This window comes from Xenopus tropicalis, chromosome 4 (genome assembly GCF_000004195.4).
Source record: "Xenopus tropicalis strain Nigerian chromosome 4, UCB_Xtro_10.0, whole genome shotgun sequence".
Classification (NCBI taxonomy): Eukaryota; Metazoa; Chordata; class Amphibia; order Anura; family Pipidae; genus Xenopus; species Xenopus tropicalis.
This window is the reverse complement of record NC_030680.2, coordinates 87,432,863-87,449,961: the sequence shown is the minus strand read 5'-3', so window position 1 is coordinate 87,449,961 and position 17,099 is coordinate 87,432,863. Positions and strand designations below refer to the sequence as shown.

Below are 17,099 nucleotides of genomic sequence, written 5' to 3'. Positions count from 1 at the left end.
AAGGGAGATTTGTCGCACGGCGATAATATTTATATTGGATAATTATAGCAATGTGATTGACATAGCACTTTGCGATAATTGAGATTTTTGCGCATGCGATATGACTAATAACACATGTGAAATTACCTTGATGAATTGTTACTTAATTAAAGATCATTTTTTAACGCATAAAACGTTAAGTGCGTTAAGTGATAACAACCTTTTGTGAATCAGCCTCTACGTCTTGCTAATGTTCCCCACATTCTTGTTTATAGCAGCATTATAATGAAATAAAACCATACACTGAATATAATACCCAGTCTTTTTATCCTACCAATGAGTCAAATCAAGCTAGACTACTCACGTGAATTGGTAGATGGTGATGTGGATGTCATAGGCGTCAAATTTAATTGTGAGATGTCAAAGTCATCGCAATCATCTGTATCCTGAGCCAACCCAACTTTGTCAAAATAACTTGAGAAGGCCTCTGAGGTACATGAGAGGGAAGGCTGGTCTGGGTTTCTTGATGGCACTGGAGGAGGATTTACCATCTGAAAATCTTTAAACATCTCTTTCCCTAAATTGAGTTCAGGTCGTAATGGACTTGATCTCATGGAGTCACTAGTTGGTTGCACAGCAGCTATAGGAGCACTGGTACCTTGATACATGGCTGCTTGAAAAGGCAAAACAGTTTGTGTTGGCATGAAGGCAGTGGGTGGAAACTGGCCAGGTAAAGTTGGCCATGGCTGTTGCTGAGTTGGGTAAAGGCCAGGTTGGGCCCAAGTTATTGTCTGGTTTCCCTGCATAACCTGAGCAACTTGAGGCTGGCCACCGAGGACCATTTGTGGTTGAACTAATGGTTGTTGTCCCCAGAATGATGACTGGACAGCTCCCATCGCAACATAACCTTAAAAGGAAACAACAAAACAACATGTTAACAATTAATGTGAACACATTGATTTCAGCAGCATGGTATTTTACTTCTTTCACTCTTCCCAAGAACTTCTTGTGTTATTTCAGCAAAAATGTTTAAACCTATATTTGGAACACAAAACAATTTTATATAAAGCTAATTACAAGATTATTCAGTTGCACACTCTAAACTGTTCTAAAAAGGTTACATCCCATACATGTCTTAAAAGCATTTTTCAATGCAAACATACAACTTAAGATATTATGGGAATGCCATCTTCATCTCCCATACAGCTTTTAAGTAAGTGATTGAACTTGTCATTATTATTTTCTTTTTCTCTGTATGAATCCATATTGGTGGCAAAACAACCCAACTACAACAACTTAAAGTTTAAATGATTTTTAGCAGATATAAGGTACAGGTGTGGGACCTGTTATCTAGAAGGTTTTCCGGATAAGAGATCTTTCTGTAATTTAGATCTCCATAAGTTAAGTCTGCTAAAAATCATTTAAAAATGGAATAAACCCAATAGGATTGTTTTGCCTTCAATAAGGATTCGTTATATCTTAGTTGGAAGTACAAGGTTCTGTTTTATACTTACAGAGAAAAAGGAAATCATTTTTAATTAAGAATTATTTGATTATAATCGAGTCACAGCCACCCCCAGCTAGGCCCCTCTGAACACCACAGCCAGCACCCCTTATGGGCCCTGCCCACTGTGGAATACAGGGCCATCTATAATTTGCTTTTCAGGAGTTTCACCATATGTAGGAGGAAGGAAGGGCAAGGCAAGCAGCATAGGAGCACAAAAAGAAAAAAAATGTGTGGTATTCTTCCTGTGCAAATGAGTTAATGTTTTTAGTCTAAGGCTTTTAGTCTAATACTTAATCTTTAATGCTTTCAAAACATTTTCTACAGTGATTTTACTGGCGTGTCTGCAGTTAATGGAGTGCTTGTTCAATTTCACAGTGATCTTACTGGTGTGTCAGGGGTTTATGAAGTGCTCATTCATTTCTGTAGTGATCTTACTGGCAAATCAGGGGTTAATGAGGGTGCTCATCCATTTCTGCAGTGATCTTACTGGCATGTCTGCTGTTAATTGAGAGCTCATCCAATTATGCAGTGATCTTACTGGAATGTTAGGGGTTAATGGAGTGCTCATCCATTTTTGTAGCGATCTTACTGGAATGGCTGCTGTAAATTGAGTGCTCATCCAATTATGCAGTGATCTTACTGGAATGTCAGGGGTTAATGGAGTGCATATCCTTTTCTGCAGTTACTGGCATTTCTGGGTTTAATGAAGGTATATAGAAGGTAGTAGAGGGATGTCAAATGCTGTGAAGGGTGCTGGTGACGGCGGCAGTAGCAGGTATCCTTATGTGTTTGGTGGGCCCCTGGGGTGAGGCTCTCTGGTGGGCCCCAGGCACCCCAGTCCGACACTGATGGGAGATGGCCTTTTCCATAATTCTGAACTTTCTGGATAACAGGTTTTCAGATAAGGGATCCCATACCTGTATAGTAATCCACATTACAGAAATATTCTTGACTCGAAAAAGCCTCAGGTTCCAAGCATTCCAGATAATATACCCATGTTTAGATAGGAAACAGGGAAGCCTAGTTATCAAAATCTTTATGTGTGTAATTTTTGTATTTTTTCTACTTATAATAGCCTTGAAAATGTCAAAATGTTGAATTTTACCTTACTTATTAAAAATTCAGGATAAAAAAAACATTACTGAATAAAACCTAGAATTTGTATTTTATTCAGAATTTTTAATGGATAAAGAAGCAAAAAAAATGTAAAAACTTAAATTAAACAAATATTTTACACTTTGCCTAGGACAGCAAACAGCTACATTCTTTGAAAGTCAGAACAGAGGCATAGACAGATACTGCATTCAATAATAATAAAACCCACAATGAATTTAACAATAACTAAAACATTACAATGAAAGTATATTGGAGGAGTAACATATTTTTTCATTAGGCAGAATGTTATTTTTGGGTTCACCCACTTTCAATTCTAGGCACTGAGGCCTCAACTAACAGATTCCTGTATTTTCTTGAATTGTTCTGCCCACTGTTACAATGAATGTGTTCTGTGACAGAATTCTATTTATGTTGCAGTCTGACCCATGGATATATTAACATCAAAGAGCAGATCAAATAAGGGATCCATAGAACCACTTATCTTCATACAGCCCAGTCCTTTCTTAAAATGTTCCTTCACATATTGTCCCATCATCTATGCAGAGTTTCTCATAAAAGCAAACCACAAGGTGTCAGTGTGGATCTACTCACGGAAGGCTTTCATTTTCAACGACAGAAAACAAACGGGCGGTTATCCTTACCCTGCTGATCCCCAACCCGAAGCATTAAGCATATTTACTGTTCATAATTCTATTTAAGATTTGCTATTTAACTGAATAATGAAATACATTAGTGTTAGGAGCAGGGACTAGTAGGAAAACGCTAATGTTCTAGACACAGATTCCTTTTCAGTATTTCCTATATGCAGTTAAGCTACGGGAACCACTCTGATGAAAATGAACAAGAACACTGTTTTAGTCAACTCATTAAAATTGCGTTGGCCATGATCATGTCTGCTAAGATGTGAATAATATGCCACACTTCTTCAAACTCTGAATTCAGTTCAGATATAAACATGTTTCTGCTTTCCTATTATTGGTAATTGCTTTTCTCAATCAGGAATAGCAAATGCCCCATAGCTGTATGTTCAGTAACTCCCAGACAGTTTTGTGCCAGATTTACAGCAGAGCATTATGCACTATTGGAATTTGCTAGAAGGCCAACCAGCTGGAGTGCTTTAGTACTCAGCATATTAGATCTCCCTACGTGCTGCAAAGAGGATATTCCTAAAATAAATGGGGTCAGTTACAACATGCAAGACAGTGTGCAAAAAAATGGGTGCAATTGTCTGTGTTTTTGGTGCCCTGCACATAAAAGAAGTACTGCAGATCTCTGCATTCCTGGATCAATGCAAATGTCCCCTTTCATCTTTCAAACTCAACTAGTATGTTTCATCTTGCAGCATGCCTTGGCAGCTTTAGCTCAAGCAGGATTCCCTGTGATAAACAGCTGGAGGGACAGAGCATTAGGCACTTTGAAGTGTTACGTACAGAGATGCCCGTTTAGTATTTGATGAGCTACAACCTCCAGCATCCCCCAACAAAAATCTGTGGGAGAAAGACTGGAGCTGAAATTTATAACTTAGCAACAGGTGGGCCTATCTATACAAGGGCAATCCTGCAGCATTTAGTAGTTTGGAGCTACAGTTTCCCAGGGAGCATTGGCTTGAGCAGGGGCAGGGAAGAAATGAAATTATGTGCAACGCAGGCAATTAAGTACCTCAGAGTGCACTTGTCATGCATTAAACTGCACGTTGCTAGTTCTCATTTACTAACAAAACCCAAGATATTCCTGCTTTGCTCTTTATAGAACAATCAATATCCTGTTCCCAGAAAAGCAAATTTCCCTTATATGGTTACAACTTTATTCTCAAGAAGACATGGAGGATATTTTTTTAATTATAGAGCCTTACAAAGTACTCTATTAACAATACACTAAGCTTGTTATATAGACTTGTCTAGGAACCTCCACCTGTCACCCTATAGTAACTCTCCTTTGACTCTCATTAGGGAGTCACTTTGCCTTCTTTGAATGGATAACTGTTGAAGAAATAGTGCACATAGACCTGCAACTAACCCATTGACTACAAAAATGCTTGCATTCAGCAGCACTATATTCAAGAGTGGCAGGTGGGGAAGGCAAGAATGTGTCCCCTCTTCTGCCCCTTAACTTGCACATCATTCAGGCATGAGTTAGAGAGCAAGATTTGCACAGCCTAAATGGACCTATGGCAAGCTGTAAGGACAGGGCAGATCTGAGTCCCCTAACACTGTGGTCAGCATGCCAATAAGGATTTCTTTGTCCAGAGTAAGGTGCAGACCACAATAATAAAAGGAAGAAAGGGCTGACTGAATTAGCACTAAGGGGGTATATTCTTACACCCCTTCCCCCGGTCAAAGTAAAGGACCCCTATTGTCTATGTTATTATCAGTATATATTCAGTGTATCTCTGTAGTTGTCAGATAAATATTATTATTTATTAACACATACTTCAAGTAGGAACTCCTAGAGGCACACCATGCAAAGAGAGCCCTGGAATCATCATGTCTAATGTATGTTGTACAAAAGCAGGTACAACTGGCATATTGGTACATGGCCCACAAGTATACATGAGCACAAATGCACCTATAAATGTAACACAATAGCAATAAATATAGTTGGATGTTAAAAATGTATTATGCTATTTGTAGTACTAATATGTATTTATGCTATTTGTAGTACTAATATGAAATGCTAATTATGAGAAGCTAAATACTGAGTTTATGGCTTTTTCCACTATTACTGTAAAGGATTCTGGAAATAGAGCTGGAATAAAAAAGTATAAGAGTTTGTATTACATATTAATTTGTTCTTTAGTTAATACTATTAATTGCTATACGTACTATATATGGGTAATATGAGTCTGTTTTTCACCCAGATTCCAGGTCATGCAAATGCCCATATCAAGTCTATGTTCTGGGCTTTGGGACCTTCATTCAGTCTGTGAGTGTGTGTGCTCCAGCATGGGTGCCAGAATAGGGAGTAGGAACCCAGTGGACACCGCCACAGTACTCATGTGTGGGGGGATATTTGGGTGGAGGGAGGTATTTTTGAAGTATGTTATTTACAACTTTCCAAGTGTGGGTTCTATCAACACAACCTTAAGGATAGGGTGGTTTAGGGACATAATTTAACATGGGGTATAATCAATCACAATTTACTAATATCCATTGTAGTGGTGCATTTTCAACAATTTATGACCACAAATACAGTGTCCAAGGTGCAGTTTGAATGGAAATCACTATGTTTTTTACCCATAATGAAGCATTTTTCTCATTGTCCAGCAAAATTGTTGCTGCACAGGGAGTTCAGCCAGCCACAATTGTGTCTGATGCAACAAAAGTAACACAACTGTGTGTCTTAGTAAATAATATAAAAGTTGTGGTTAACTTTTGACATGCACATTCATTCAATTTCCGAAATGTGTCACTGTGACAGCATGTTCAAGATGGGTTGGGTTCCTCAGCCTTAGTAGATAAACTTGATTCAGCACTAGTGCTTCTACCATATGCAGAGTAGGGTGCAAAATGTGTTTTTGCACTTTACACCCTACCCTGCATGCAGAAGAATTTCTGCAGGTCTTAGCAGTATTCATGAGAGACAGGTACATCAATGTATTTTATAGCTATAAATGCTGTAGCACTTGCATCCAGGGTCTTATTAATTATATGCCATTGCATTATACACCTCTAAAAAAGAATGAAAGTTCCTTAAAAAGATGTCTCTTGTAGTGACCAAAAAGCTCACTAGTACCAGCCAACCATGCCACTTTCTGCTGGCTACTTTTCCATGCTATCCAGGAGGGCTGCTGGGTCTCAACCCTTTGTGCTGTAGGATGGCAACCGCTAGATGGATCTGACAGGGAACTGCAGTACTTTCCCTGTGTGAAGGCTGTAATTGACTTACAACATGTAGTTTATAACATATTATTGCTTCTAGGGGCACATTTTTCTTGCGTTAAGAACATCACATTCAGAAAGAGTTAAATTAGTGAAATTGTCTTGACCAACATTTTGATTTAGGATGGTGCAAAAAAACTGGCATTCAAAGAAATGTGATTTTTCTGTATAATGATTTTATGGCAGAAAGAACATTTTACTGCAATTGAATGTCAATGTGGTCTGAGACTTGCAGCTTAAAGGGCAATTTTAACGAAACTGTAATAACACATAAAACAAGACCCCAAAACCCCCAGAAATGTGTTTAATCTTAAAATAACCAGCCAAATTTAGTCAAATGGGAGTTGTATTTAGGGGGTGTGGTTGCAAAAACGGGCGTGGTCTTTTTCTGCATGCAGCATTTCTTTTTGTCCCTCTTTCCAGTTTTAAAATGTTGGAAGGTATGCCTATACTTTTGTTTCACTTGAGATAAGGCTTTTAGGGACCACAATATGGTATGTGACCAATTAACTATTGCAGTTTAAGTTGCCTTGTCCAATGGTCCTTTGTTGTTGCCTATCAACCTATGTGCTATTTTGTGTATAAGAATAATGTATTGGCTGCTATAGAAGGTGTAAACTGGAATTGTCTCTATTATTGACCTAAATCACTCTACCAAAACCAGAATTTTTCTGTTTAGATGTGTTGGAGCTCCCACATCAGTAGCTCTGATATCTCTATGTATACTATATTTACAATAATCTCCAAAGAAATTAACATAGTAGATAGGCCTGCACTCCTTTTTAGTAATAAATGCCAGGTGCAAATTAGATAATTGGCCTTCCACCAACACACATAAAAATAAAAATACTCTGATGCACCTGGCATTTATTACTAAAAAGGAGTGCAGGCCTATCTACTATGTTAATATCTTTGGAGATTATTGTAAATATAGAACAGGTTAAAAAACATAGAGGGGGTGATAGAGCTGAGCAGAGAATCGTTACTCTGCTGGGAAGCATATTGGTTTGAAAAAATGGATACTGTATAGCCTAAAGGTTTAAATACTTAATAAAATTTGTCTTTTAAATGTTTTTTGAGTGCTAGATAAGGTGTATAGTGATGGGCGAAATGTTTCGCCAGGCATGGACTCGAGGCGAATTTCCGCGTTTCGCCATTGGCGGATTGTTTCGCGAAATGGATGAAAAAATTTGCTGCTGAAAAATTCGCCGCACGTCCAAAAATTGTCGCCAGCGTCAAAAAAGAATAGTCGCGGGCGTCAAAAGAATAGCCGCGCGACGAAATAATAGCCGCGGGCGACAAAAGAATAGCTGTGCGACAAAATAATAGCAGCGGGCGACAAAATAATAGCCGTGTGACAAAATAATAGCCGCGGGCGACAAAATAATAGCCGTGCGACAAAAGAATAGCCGCGGGCGACAATTTTTTTTGCCGCACAACATTTTCGCCGTTTCGCGAATCTTTTGAAAGATTCGCAAATTTTCCGGCGAAACAGAACAGATTCGCTCATCACTAAAGGTGTATATATATTGTTACTGTTACATGTAACATGTAATATATGTTTTTATACATGTATGAGGAAATTTGCTGATTAGTAAGACCACCCCCCTTTTGGGCAGATTTATGGGAATTGTTGGACTATAAATATATGCTGGCACACTTGTGTGTGTTTATTGTGCTGAGGAAGACACCCCTCTGTGGTGTCGAAACATTGACTTGAATAAAGTAAGCTTTTTTTGTATTTTGATTTAAGACCAGTGCGCATCAGAGTATTTTTATTTTTCTCCAGAGGAATTCTTTTAATTTAGCTCAGGGGATAGATAATTTTAAAAAAATCACATTGCTTTGACTATATTAGGTAACGCTGTTTACACAATTAATCTCTCAAAACAAAAGGATTCCAGTGTTTTTCTTAACAAGACAAAAATATTTTGAGACTTGCTAGTGGTCAGTGGACTTTTGATATTAGGTTGTCTGATCTATGTACTCTAGTAGGACTACTAAACTGAAAGATTTGCACCTGTCAACATCCCCCAAAGGAGCTACAAACTTTGCAGCAAAATGAATAATACTGGAAAGTTGCTGAATTATTTTGGCCGTTTAAATGTTACTACTGCTACAGTAAGACCTACAGTAAATAGTATCTGAAGATATAATTATAATTAATTATACAGTGGAAAAGCCTTTTACCGGTTCCTAAACACAAATTTCATTCTCCCCCACTCTCCATGGCATGAAAAAGTATAAACAGATGTCTTGTATGGTCTTCAGGCCACAGTCACCAGATCTCAGTCTCATTAGACATCTTTGAGATCATTTGAAAAGTTAAAAAGATTTAGGGTGAATTTCTAGCTCATCACAAAAAAATTCAAACCACTTTCTATTAATTCTTTCATCCATTGATAAATATGCTTCTAAAAATCCCATAAGAATTAATTGAAAGTGGGATAAAAAGTGGGTGAATTTTTAATGGTGAGCAAACATTGGTGACCAAATACACATTGAACTGGTCCCTACTACTGAAAATGATCTGGACTTGTGTCAATTGAGTCTGAAGCCAGACATGGTATTACAGAGTATGCTATACAGGGGAGCAAGAAGAAATAAGAAAAGTATAGAATAATAATACTGGTTACTGTTCACTTATAAGGCCTAAATAGCCATGGAAATAAGCAAACAAGAAAATGATGTTTTCAGAAAAGAAACATTCTAAACATGAAGCAGATGGCAAAACCTTCGCAACATTAATATAAATTTATGAATGTGGAGTCAGCTCCATATTCAGCAAAAAAACATTCAAAAGGCAGAAACACTGAAATTCAGCAAGATTCAAAAGTAGCTATTTTTTGTTGTTGTTGTTATTCTGTGTCACTTAACTCTCCCCCTCAGTGTCCCTGTGCCCTCCTTTATGCTGTTGCTGAAGGTGGAAGGACCATTCAATAAGGCTTACCCTTATCTATTGTTTTATTTTGGTGGATAAATGCTGAATTATCCACTTGTGCAATACTGTATTTGTATTTCTGTAAATGCCCCAATTTTGTGAAGTACGTTGGCAGAGAGAATGATATAACATCATAATATACCATTTCATTTTAACTATCTTTTTTGTGTGTATATCTCCAAAGAAACATGGGCTGTTTTTCACCTGATGGTACAGCAACAGGATTATAAGGGAGAGTTCCAAACATATGAACAGGGGCTGGGTGTAGCTGAGATGAACAAGTCATAAAGGCATCACCTGGAGTCGCTGGGGTCTACAAGAAAGCAAACAGGGGAGAGATTGTGTTACAATGAGCAATGATATTACAAATGAGATATGATATTGATTGTCACAAACCCTGAATATGAAGTTAATATAATGTTATCTTGAGGACAAGTAATATGTATTATGAGTATTATGACATCCCTTGGTTAAAATAGCCTGGACATAAATTTCTGAACTTAGATTTCCTGTCTTGGTTAACACAGCTATTTCATTGTCATGGGAGATGGAAAAGACTCACATAAACCTCTACACAGCCATTCTGTTGCCAAGTAAGCCTTTAGGCACTGTTCTTTGTTAACTAAAAACGTGCTGGAAATAATATTATAAAAGGGGCAGGGTAATTTACTAGGTACATCAGGCAGGCTAATTAGCACCTAACCATATATACTGTATACTAGAGAAAATGCCCAGAACAATTTTTCAGCAAGTCCAGTTGCAATCAGTTTAACCCCCTAAAAGGATTCCTAAGGTATATAGTAAGGATTCCTAAGGCATATATATGTAAGGTATATTTTTACATTTTCATTAACAATGTTGAAACAGATATTGACAATCCTGAACTGTCGGCTACTTACCCTGGTTGCAATTTATATGATATATACAGCCAAATACACACCAAAAGCCCCACATTTGTTAATCTCCTGATACTATTAATAACTCATTCATTAGCTTAAGATATAGTGTGACCATAAATATTCCAAATAATCTTTCTGATCTCCAATTTGTAAGGAATGCATTTTATTTGAGAGGCATGATATTACCCTATTTTTTTTTTTTTACATGTTTTTACCTTGATTCAATCCCAATCTATTACAGTTTGCAATATTAACCTAAAACTGAGTCAAATGGATTCAGAGAGCTTTATTTGTAATTTAGGTCCTACCAAAATAAGGTATTTTTGCACAGTACCATTTCTATCCTCACTGCTGCTACTGTCAGCATCATCTCACCTGCATTTATATCTCTCTCAGCCACCTCACTACTAAAGTCTCTCTCCTGGCTCCCACTAAAATGGCACATTAAGCACAAAATTCTTATCCTGTCTTTCAGATCCCTACATTATTTTGCTCCTCTCTATATATCATCTCTCATCACCCCATGCACTCCCTCCTGGGCCTTGCACTCAGCTCAGGACAATCTACTGACCAAAAAGCCATAAAAAGGGCCGCCATCAGGGGGATAGGGGGTACTGTCATAGGGGTGCCCATAAAACCTTCTTAACTTAGGGCAAACTCTATTGATGCCCAATGAACTGACTGATTTTTTTAGCCCATTAATCAATAAATCTCTTTATATGAACTGCTTATTATAGAGAAACATCAGCTGTTTATATTGCACACACAAGGGGCGTGGCCAACATTTCGGTACTGCATGCTTGTGTTCATGAGGCCCCATATAAATAACTTGTCCAGTGCCCCAACATTTCTAATGGCAGCACTGGTCACATAAAAAACCTTTTATACTGATTGCATCAGGCCTGTGGAATGCCATAACCACACTAACACTTTTCTGAAAGCTCCTTACAAAATCACTTTCTGGATGAAGCACTTCTATAGTCTTTCTCTGCACCAAAATAAACCCTACATACACTTATTCCCCATCCTTTTTGTTTCTGTCTGTTTCCTCTTTCTAATAGATTATATTATTATTTGTGGTGGAACTTAAATAAACACTAACATACAAAATACAGACAATACAAATGAGAATTTAATGATTTAATAAGGTTTAGTTTTTGAGTCAATTTGATCTTTAATTTTTATTATTTGCCACTATAGAGTCTACAAATTAACTCTCCTTCTTGCCTTCTCTACATATTGAGGTGTCTCAAGGAGGTTGGTTATTTCTGATTATAAATTTATTAAAGCTGTTGTGTTTGCAAGGACAGGTGAAGAAGTCAGGTGATATAAGTTATGTCAAAATGTAAGTAGAGAACTTATGAGGTAAAACAGACTGATTTATCTATGTACTTGTTCTTCTTGAAAATCATTGGTCCGCAACAGAATTATTTTATCTGTTCATTTAGCTCTATTAATGGATTCAAATATAAGCTAATGAACATGCCACTAGAAACAACCATATTAGATGCATTGTCATAATCAAATGCTATTGATGTGAAATGTAAAGGCTTCTGAAAAGGAATTTATATTCTCACTGCATTAAAATAAAGAAAAAAGAAGGATTTAATTCTCTTCAGGAGCCTCTGGTTTAATAGAATAGATGCAGCAAGATATTCAGAGCCATTTATCAAACTTGCTGACAACTGTTTAGATCTTATTAGATCTCAGAGCATGATACGGAACAATGGCTTCCAAGGTGGCATAGAGACATTGTGAACTAGGGCACTACTGTGATAAAGCTGGCCAATTAATAAGCTGAAAAATACCTGCATAACTGAATGATAAAGGTGTGCAACATAGTTTAGGGATATCACATTTTGATTTTTTTTTAAAAGATAACTTGCCCTTAATTGATGTGGATGCTGAGAGTTAATGCACACAACAGCTGGAGAGCAATGTGTTTGATTCCCAATGGGGAAATATTAACATGTTTGTATAATCCAAAGAGGTCTGAGATCACATCTCTCCTGAAGTAAAATCTGTTTTGCAGCAAGTAGTTGAGAAATGTTGTAAGATATACATATGTTCTTGACACAAACAATCTGACAAGGAGGCAGGATACTTGCTGCCCTTGAACTGGTTGAGGCGTCTGGTGTGTGATCTCAGTGCTCGAGCCGTGACTGCATATATTTTAATATCCATCTACGGCAGTGATAAACAACCTCAGCTAATCAGACAGCTGGCTATGGCCCTAATTTATCCCCAAGGCTCACATATGACAAAATGCTTTATTACACCTGAAAAAAGAGTGATTGCCTAAAAGGTTATGGCAATTTCCAATGAAGAACAAAGTAACATGGTTTAAGAAGTTGTTATGAAATTGTTTGAGGTCTTTAGGTGAAACAGTATGTTATCAGTCTGTCATGCAATCTAATATTTGCTCCATATTTGTTCTGAGCCTCTCATAGACAAACAAATGTACATCTACTTTGATTAATACAGGGCTGACTTCTTTTAAGACATCATTGTAATATCATAGGGCCAAAAAAAATGTGTGCTACAAAGGCCTGTCTGTTTTGGTGACTACTTTTATGTGAGCTTTAAGTGGCTTTGCCAAGTCATCTAATCTCCGTTCTTTAGACATCAATACAAGACTATAAGATCTACTAAGGGTAAAATACTGAAGTAAAGGGACCTCCACCCAAAATGAAAAGTAAACTTTCCAATATATATTATTTAAAAATGTCAATTTTTTAATGATCTTTACATTTACCAATAAATGTTAAACTACTGAAAAATGTCATTATTATTTACATATACCATATAAATGTATTATATAAATGTATATTGAAAAGTTGCTTTACATTACATTTTCTTTCATTAGACAAAAGTTTTTGGGTCAAGATCCCCTTTAATACAACTTGGGGGTTATGTAATAAAAGACACTAAATTTGCCCAGGTACAGTAACTCATTGCAACCAATTAGGTAGAATTTACTGGTCACCTATTTAAAAGCAAGCTTATTGGTTGCTATGGGTTACTGCACCTGGCTACTTACTTCCTTTTATTACATAATCCCCTTGAGAGCTAATGCAGTGCAGATATAAATTCTGTTGCATGCTGTTGTTGCAATGTCAAACTCAATGGTAAAGCAATATTAGTATACAGTAGGTAACACACTGATGCAAATGAAGAATGATAATCAATAGCTGTGTTTTCCAAGAGGTACTGAAACAGAATCAGGCTAAAAAGCACAAGGCTTACAAATAAGGTAGCAAATGCCATGATTTTTATGGGTACAAATAACAATTTTATTCTATTAACATCTTTTTATGATTTAGGTTGCCATGTGTGATAATCGGGATTATGTTAATGTAGGAAAAAACTCACTCAACATACTGTTCATACATATGCAGTAGGCAGTCGTAACTGTCAGACTGTCTACGTGTGGCCATACGTATTTAAATATATTTGAATTGGTGTATAATGTGAGTATTCTTTGTTAACATTTTATCTACTTTCTTCTTAAACACAGGGCAAGTAAAGGCTAATGGTCAGATTTATCAAAATGTGAGTTAAGAGCTCAATACAAAAAAACTCACCCACTTTCTATTCATTCATTTAGGGTTCACCATTTAATAAATAGGCTTCTAAAAATCCCATAGGAATGAATAGAACATGGGTGAGTTTTTATGTATGAAGCTTTAAACTTAGATTTGATAAATCTGCCCCTTAAGGTTAGTGTGCTTCATCATTCATATTTGTTAAAACAACCCCAAATGTAAAATATGTAGGTAACAATGTACACACTACTAATAGGGATATTAAATATCATAGAGGAGTTCTATGACAATATATATGCTGTAGGCACTGGTCGTGCGACTTCTAATAATCTTATATTTTGCAACTATTATTTTTTTAATAAACAATTTTAATGGGTCATGTGACACAAAAGACAAATCAAAGCACCATTTATAACATCACTCAAAGCACCACTTAAAAAGAATATATTTTGCAGGTTACTAAGAATCATTGAACTGTATTTTTATTTCCAGTCATGAGTAATATATGATGGACACAAAGTACTCTCATTTACTTACTGAAGGAGACGTTACGTCAGGAGGAGTAGACATATCTCCAAAAAGCGCTAATTGGGTAACAGCCTAAGAGAAAACAAAAATGAATAAGAAAAAAAACATTACTGATTTCTTATAATAACAAGCTGTACAATGCAGCTGTACAATCTCTCTATCATTCATTCTATAACACAGTGTTATATTTATGTTATTTGGCTTTGTAAACACTGGTGTGTTTGCCTGCCGTGCCCCTGCTCTGTTTGACAGGAAGCCTTACACAATGCACAAGCATAATAGAAAGTCCATAATACTTAATCTAAAACAGTAGTGAGACACAGGTCAAACATTTATCATCAATTACGTAATAATATATAACACACAGTTTTTGTAGAAATAAAAGACCCTTTATCTAGGAAAAGACCCAGGTCAAGGACAATTGTTGATTGTATTATTATTTAATATATATAATTTTTTGGCTACAAATAATGACAGACATTTTATAAGGCCTTATGAGTTAAAGGAGAAGGAAAGCTACTGACACTGTTTATTCCCAATAGATTAACCACAACAGTATAAGCTAGAAGGCTATTTTTATTCTGTAGAATTATTTACCATCCCGGAGTAAACAGTCCCAGAAGCTCTTTGTGCTTGTTTAAGAAAACAGCTGCTATATTAGCTTGGTCTGACATCACTTCCTTATCCTGCACCGTTCTGTATCTGGCAGGCTCATAGCTCTCAGATCAGATTACAGAAGGAAGGGGAGGAGGGAGAAGGGAGGGGGAGAGAGGAACATGTTCAGCAGGCTCACACCCCTGCTAGGGAGTTTGAGCTGAGAGAAAACCAATGGGTGCACAATAGAAGCAAAGGAAGACTGTGTTTCTTTTCACTGAAGACTCAAAGCAGCAACACTGCAAGTGTAACAAGATGTATTTACATAGACCTCTCTGATAAAGCTTACATGGTTTTAACCTTTCCTTCTACTTTACTAACTGCCCCAGCCACCCTGTGCTATAACATTTAACCCATACTTGTCCATGATAGTTTAACAGCAAAGACCCCTCTGAATGAACAATTCCGTTCCCTTACAATGTTTGTTTACTAGTTCTCTTGTACACCTCTTATTCAACTCCTTTAACCACCATATTAAGGTTACCAGATCACATGAAAATTCAGGGACACATCTAGCCATTAATTCCATTGTTCTGCAAATTGCCCACAATTCCTAAAATGCATGTCTAGCTATACCTATATTTCTATTTATATATAGGCACCTGAGGGCCTGTGCCTTAGTTTGTGCCTATATAATCAATTAAAAAACAAAACAATAAAAAAAAAAAAAACAAGGAACCTCCCCAAGTGCTATCTGAACAAATCTGGTGGCAGAGCTTGGGGGGTTAGGGTTCAGAAGGTGTTCGCTGGCAGATGTAATGTTACTCGTGGCGGAAGTGACCTCACACGTAGTGGAAGAAATTAAATACAGCACTGGGGTTTATCCCGTATTTGATGAGGATGTGTTGTAAAAAGTGCATGTTAATGCATATTTTCTGTTTTCTAAAGTACTTTGTGACTGTAGTCTGCAAGCTGTATAGACCTTGCTTAATCTTTCCAGTGCCTGGCATATGTTTCAGGAAAGTTTCTGCCTGCTGTGGTCTCCAGCTTATATCTCAATAGATCATGCGTCTGCCTGCATTTTTCCCAAGTAGAAAACTGCTTCATGTGACATAATATGCCTGGACTCCATCTGGGTGAATAGAAAACTAGATTGATGTTACAACACACAAAAAACTATGGCACCATGGAGATAGTTTTTAATTTATACTAATATTTAAGTATTACTGGTAATGACAGTAATGCTAGAAAACCAAAAACAGAAAACAGTCAGTGCATGCCAGTGCAGCTACTTTAGCTCTACTGGATTATATATATGCTTTCCCAAATGCACTTATCTGAACATTAAAAATAAAGAAAAAGCAATAGATTATGCAAACACCATGTAGTTTTTAGTAAACTAAAGTTTACTATTAGTTTTATAGTAAAGAATAGTTAATAAAAATGGAACAACGGTGTTGCAAGCCCAAAAAAGAACCTTACACAATTCTAACACAATGGTAAGGGACTAAAGAAGGAAATGTATATTTTACAAATGAAGTAGTATGAATTCGATGCTAATATTTTGTAACTCTGTTCTGTAAATGAATCATTTATAGTACACTTGACCTCATTTTACACTAGAAGGCTGATTAGCAGTGTAGCACTCAAGGATGCTTTCATAACCAAACATTCAAAATGCTGTACCAGACTTGGGATTGAAAATTGGAAGAAGTCCAAAAGAGCAGGACCTTTTCATTCCACCTTTTGCATATTTTTATATATAACCGACAAAGGACAAGTAAGATATAATGAAAGTTTGATAAGTCCTGGCCACAATTTTTTTCCCCCCAGAAATAATGGCAACATGTAGCAGCTGTCTTAAGCATCTGTTGAAATTAGAGCTGTCACTATTTTAATTGAAGGTCCTTCTAGAGATTCTAACAGATATATATCACACTGCTGATTATGCACCCAAACTGCAGTAAGCAGAATTATCAGGGCAGAGTTCTAACCACTATATTTAATGGACAATTTTATGCCATGTGTATAAATGATCACACCAAGAAACTGAAATGATACAAGAAGCATGATGATAAGAGAAATGTTAAAAGTTAAAAGAATAAACTTCAG

The 17,099-nt window shown here is 36.7% G+C and overlaps 1 protein-coding gene across 11 annotated transcripts in view; it reads right to left on the bottom strand.

Annotated features, from left to right (window-relative positions):
- The window catches only part of dab1 (Dab, reelin signal transducer, homolog 1), a 418,200-nt gene that overhangs the window by 11,766 nt on the left and 389,335 nt on the right, over window positions 1-17,099 (bottom strand). For 7 of the 11 annotated variants that reach the window (XM_031899802.1, XM_031899803.1, XM_031899801.1 and 4 more), the window contains 3 exons: window positions 14,403-14,465; window positions 9,626-9,734; window positions 344-886 (listed from right to left, as the gene is read on the bottom strand). In XM_031899802.1, coding sequence (XP_031755662.1) covers window positions 344-886; window positions 9,626-9,734; window positions 14,403-14,465 — 715 coding nt within the window. The remainder of the gene's footprint in view (window positions 1-343; window positions 887-9,625; window positions 9,735-14,402; window positions 14,466-17,099) is intronic. The other 4 variants (XM_018092910.2, XM_018092911.2, XM_031899808.1 and 1 more) reach the window with 1 other exon arrangement.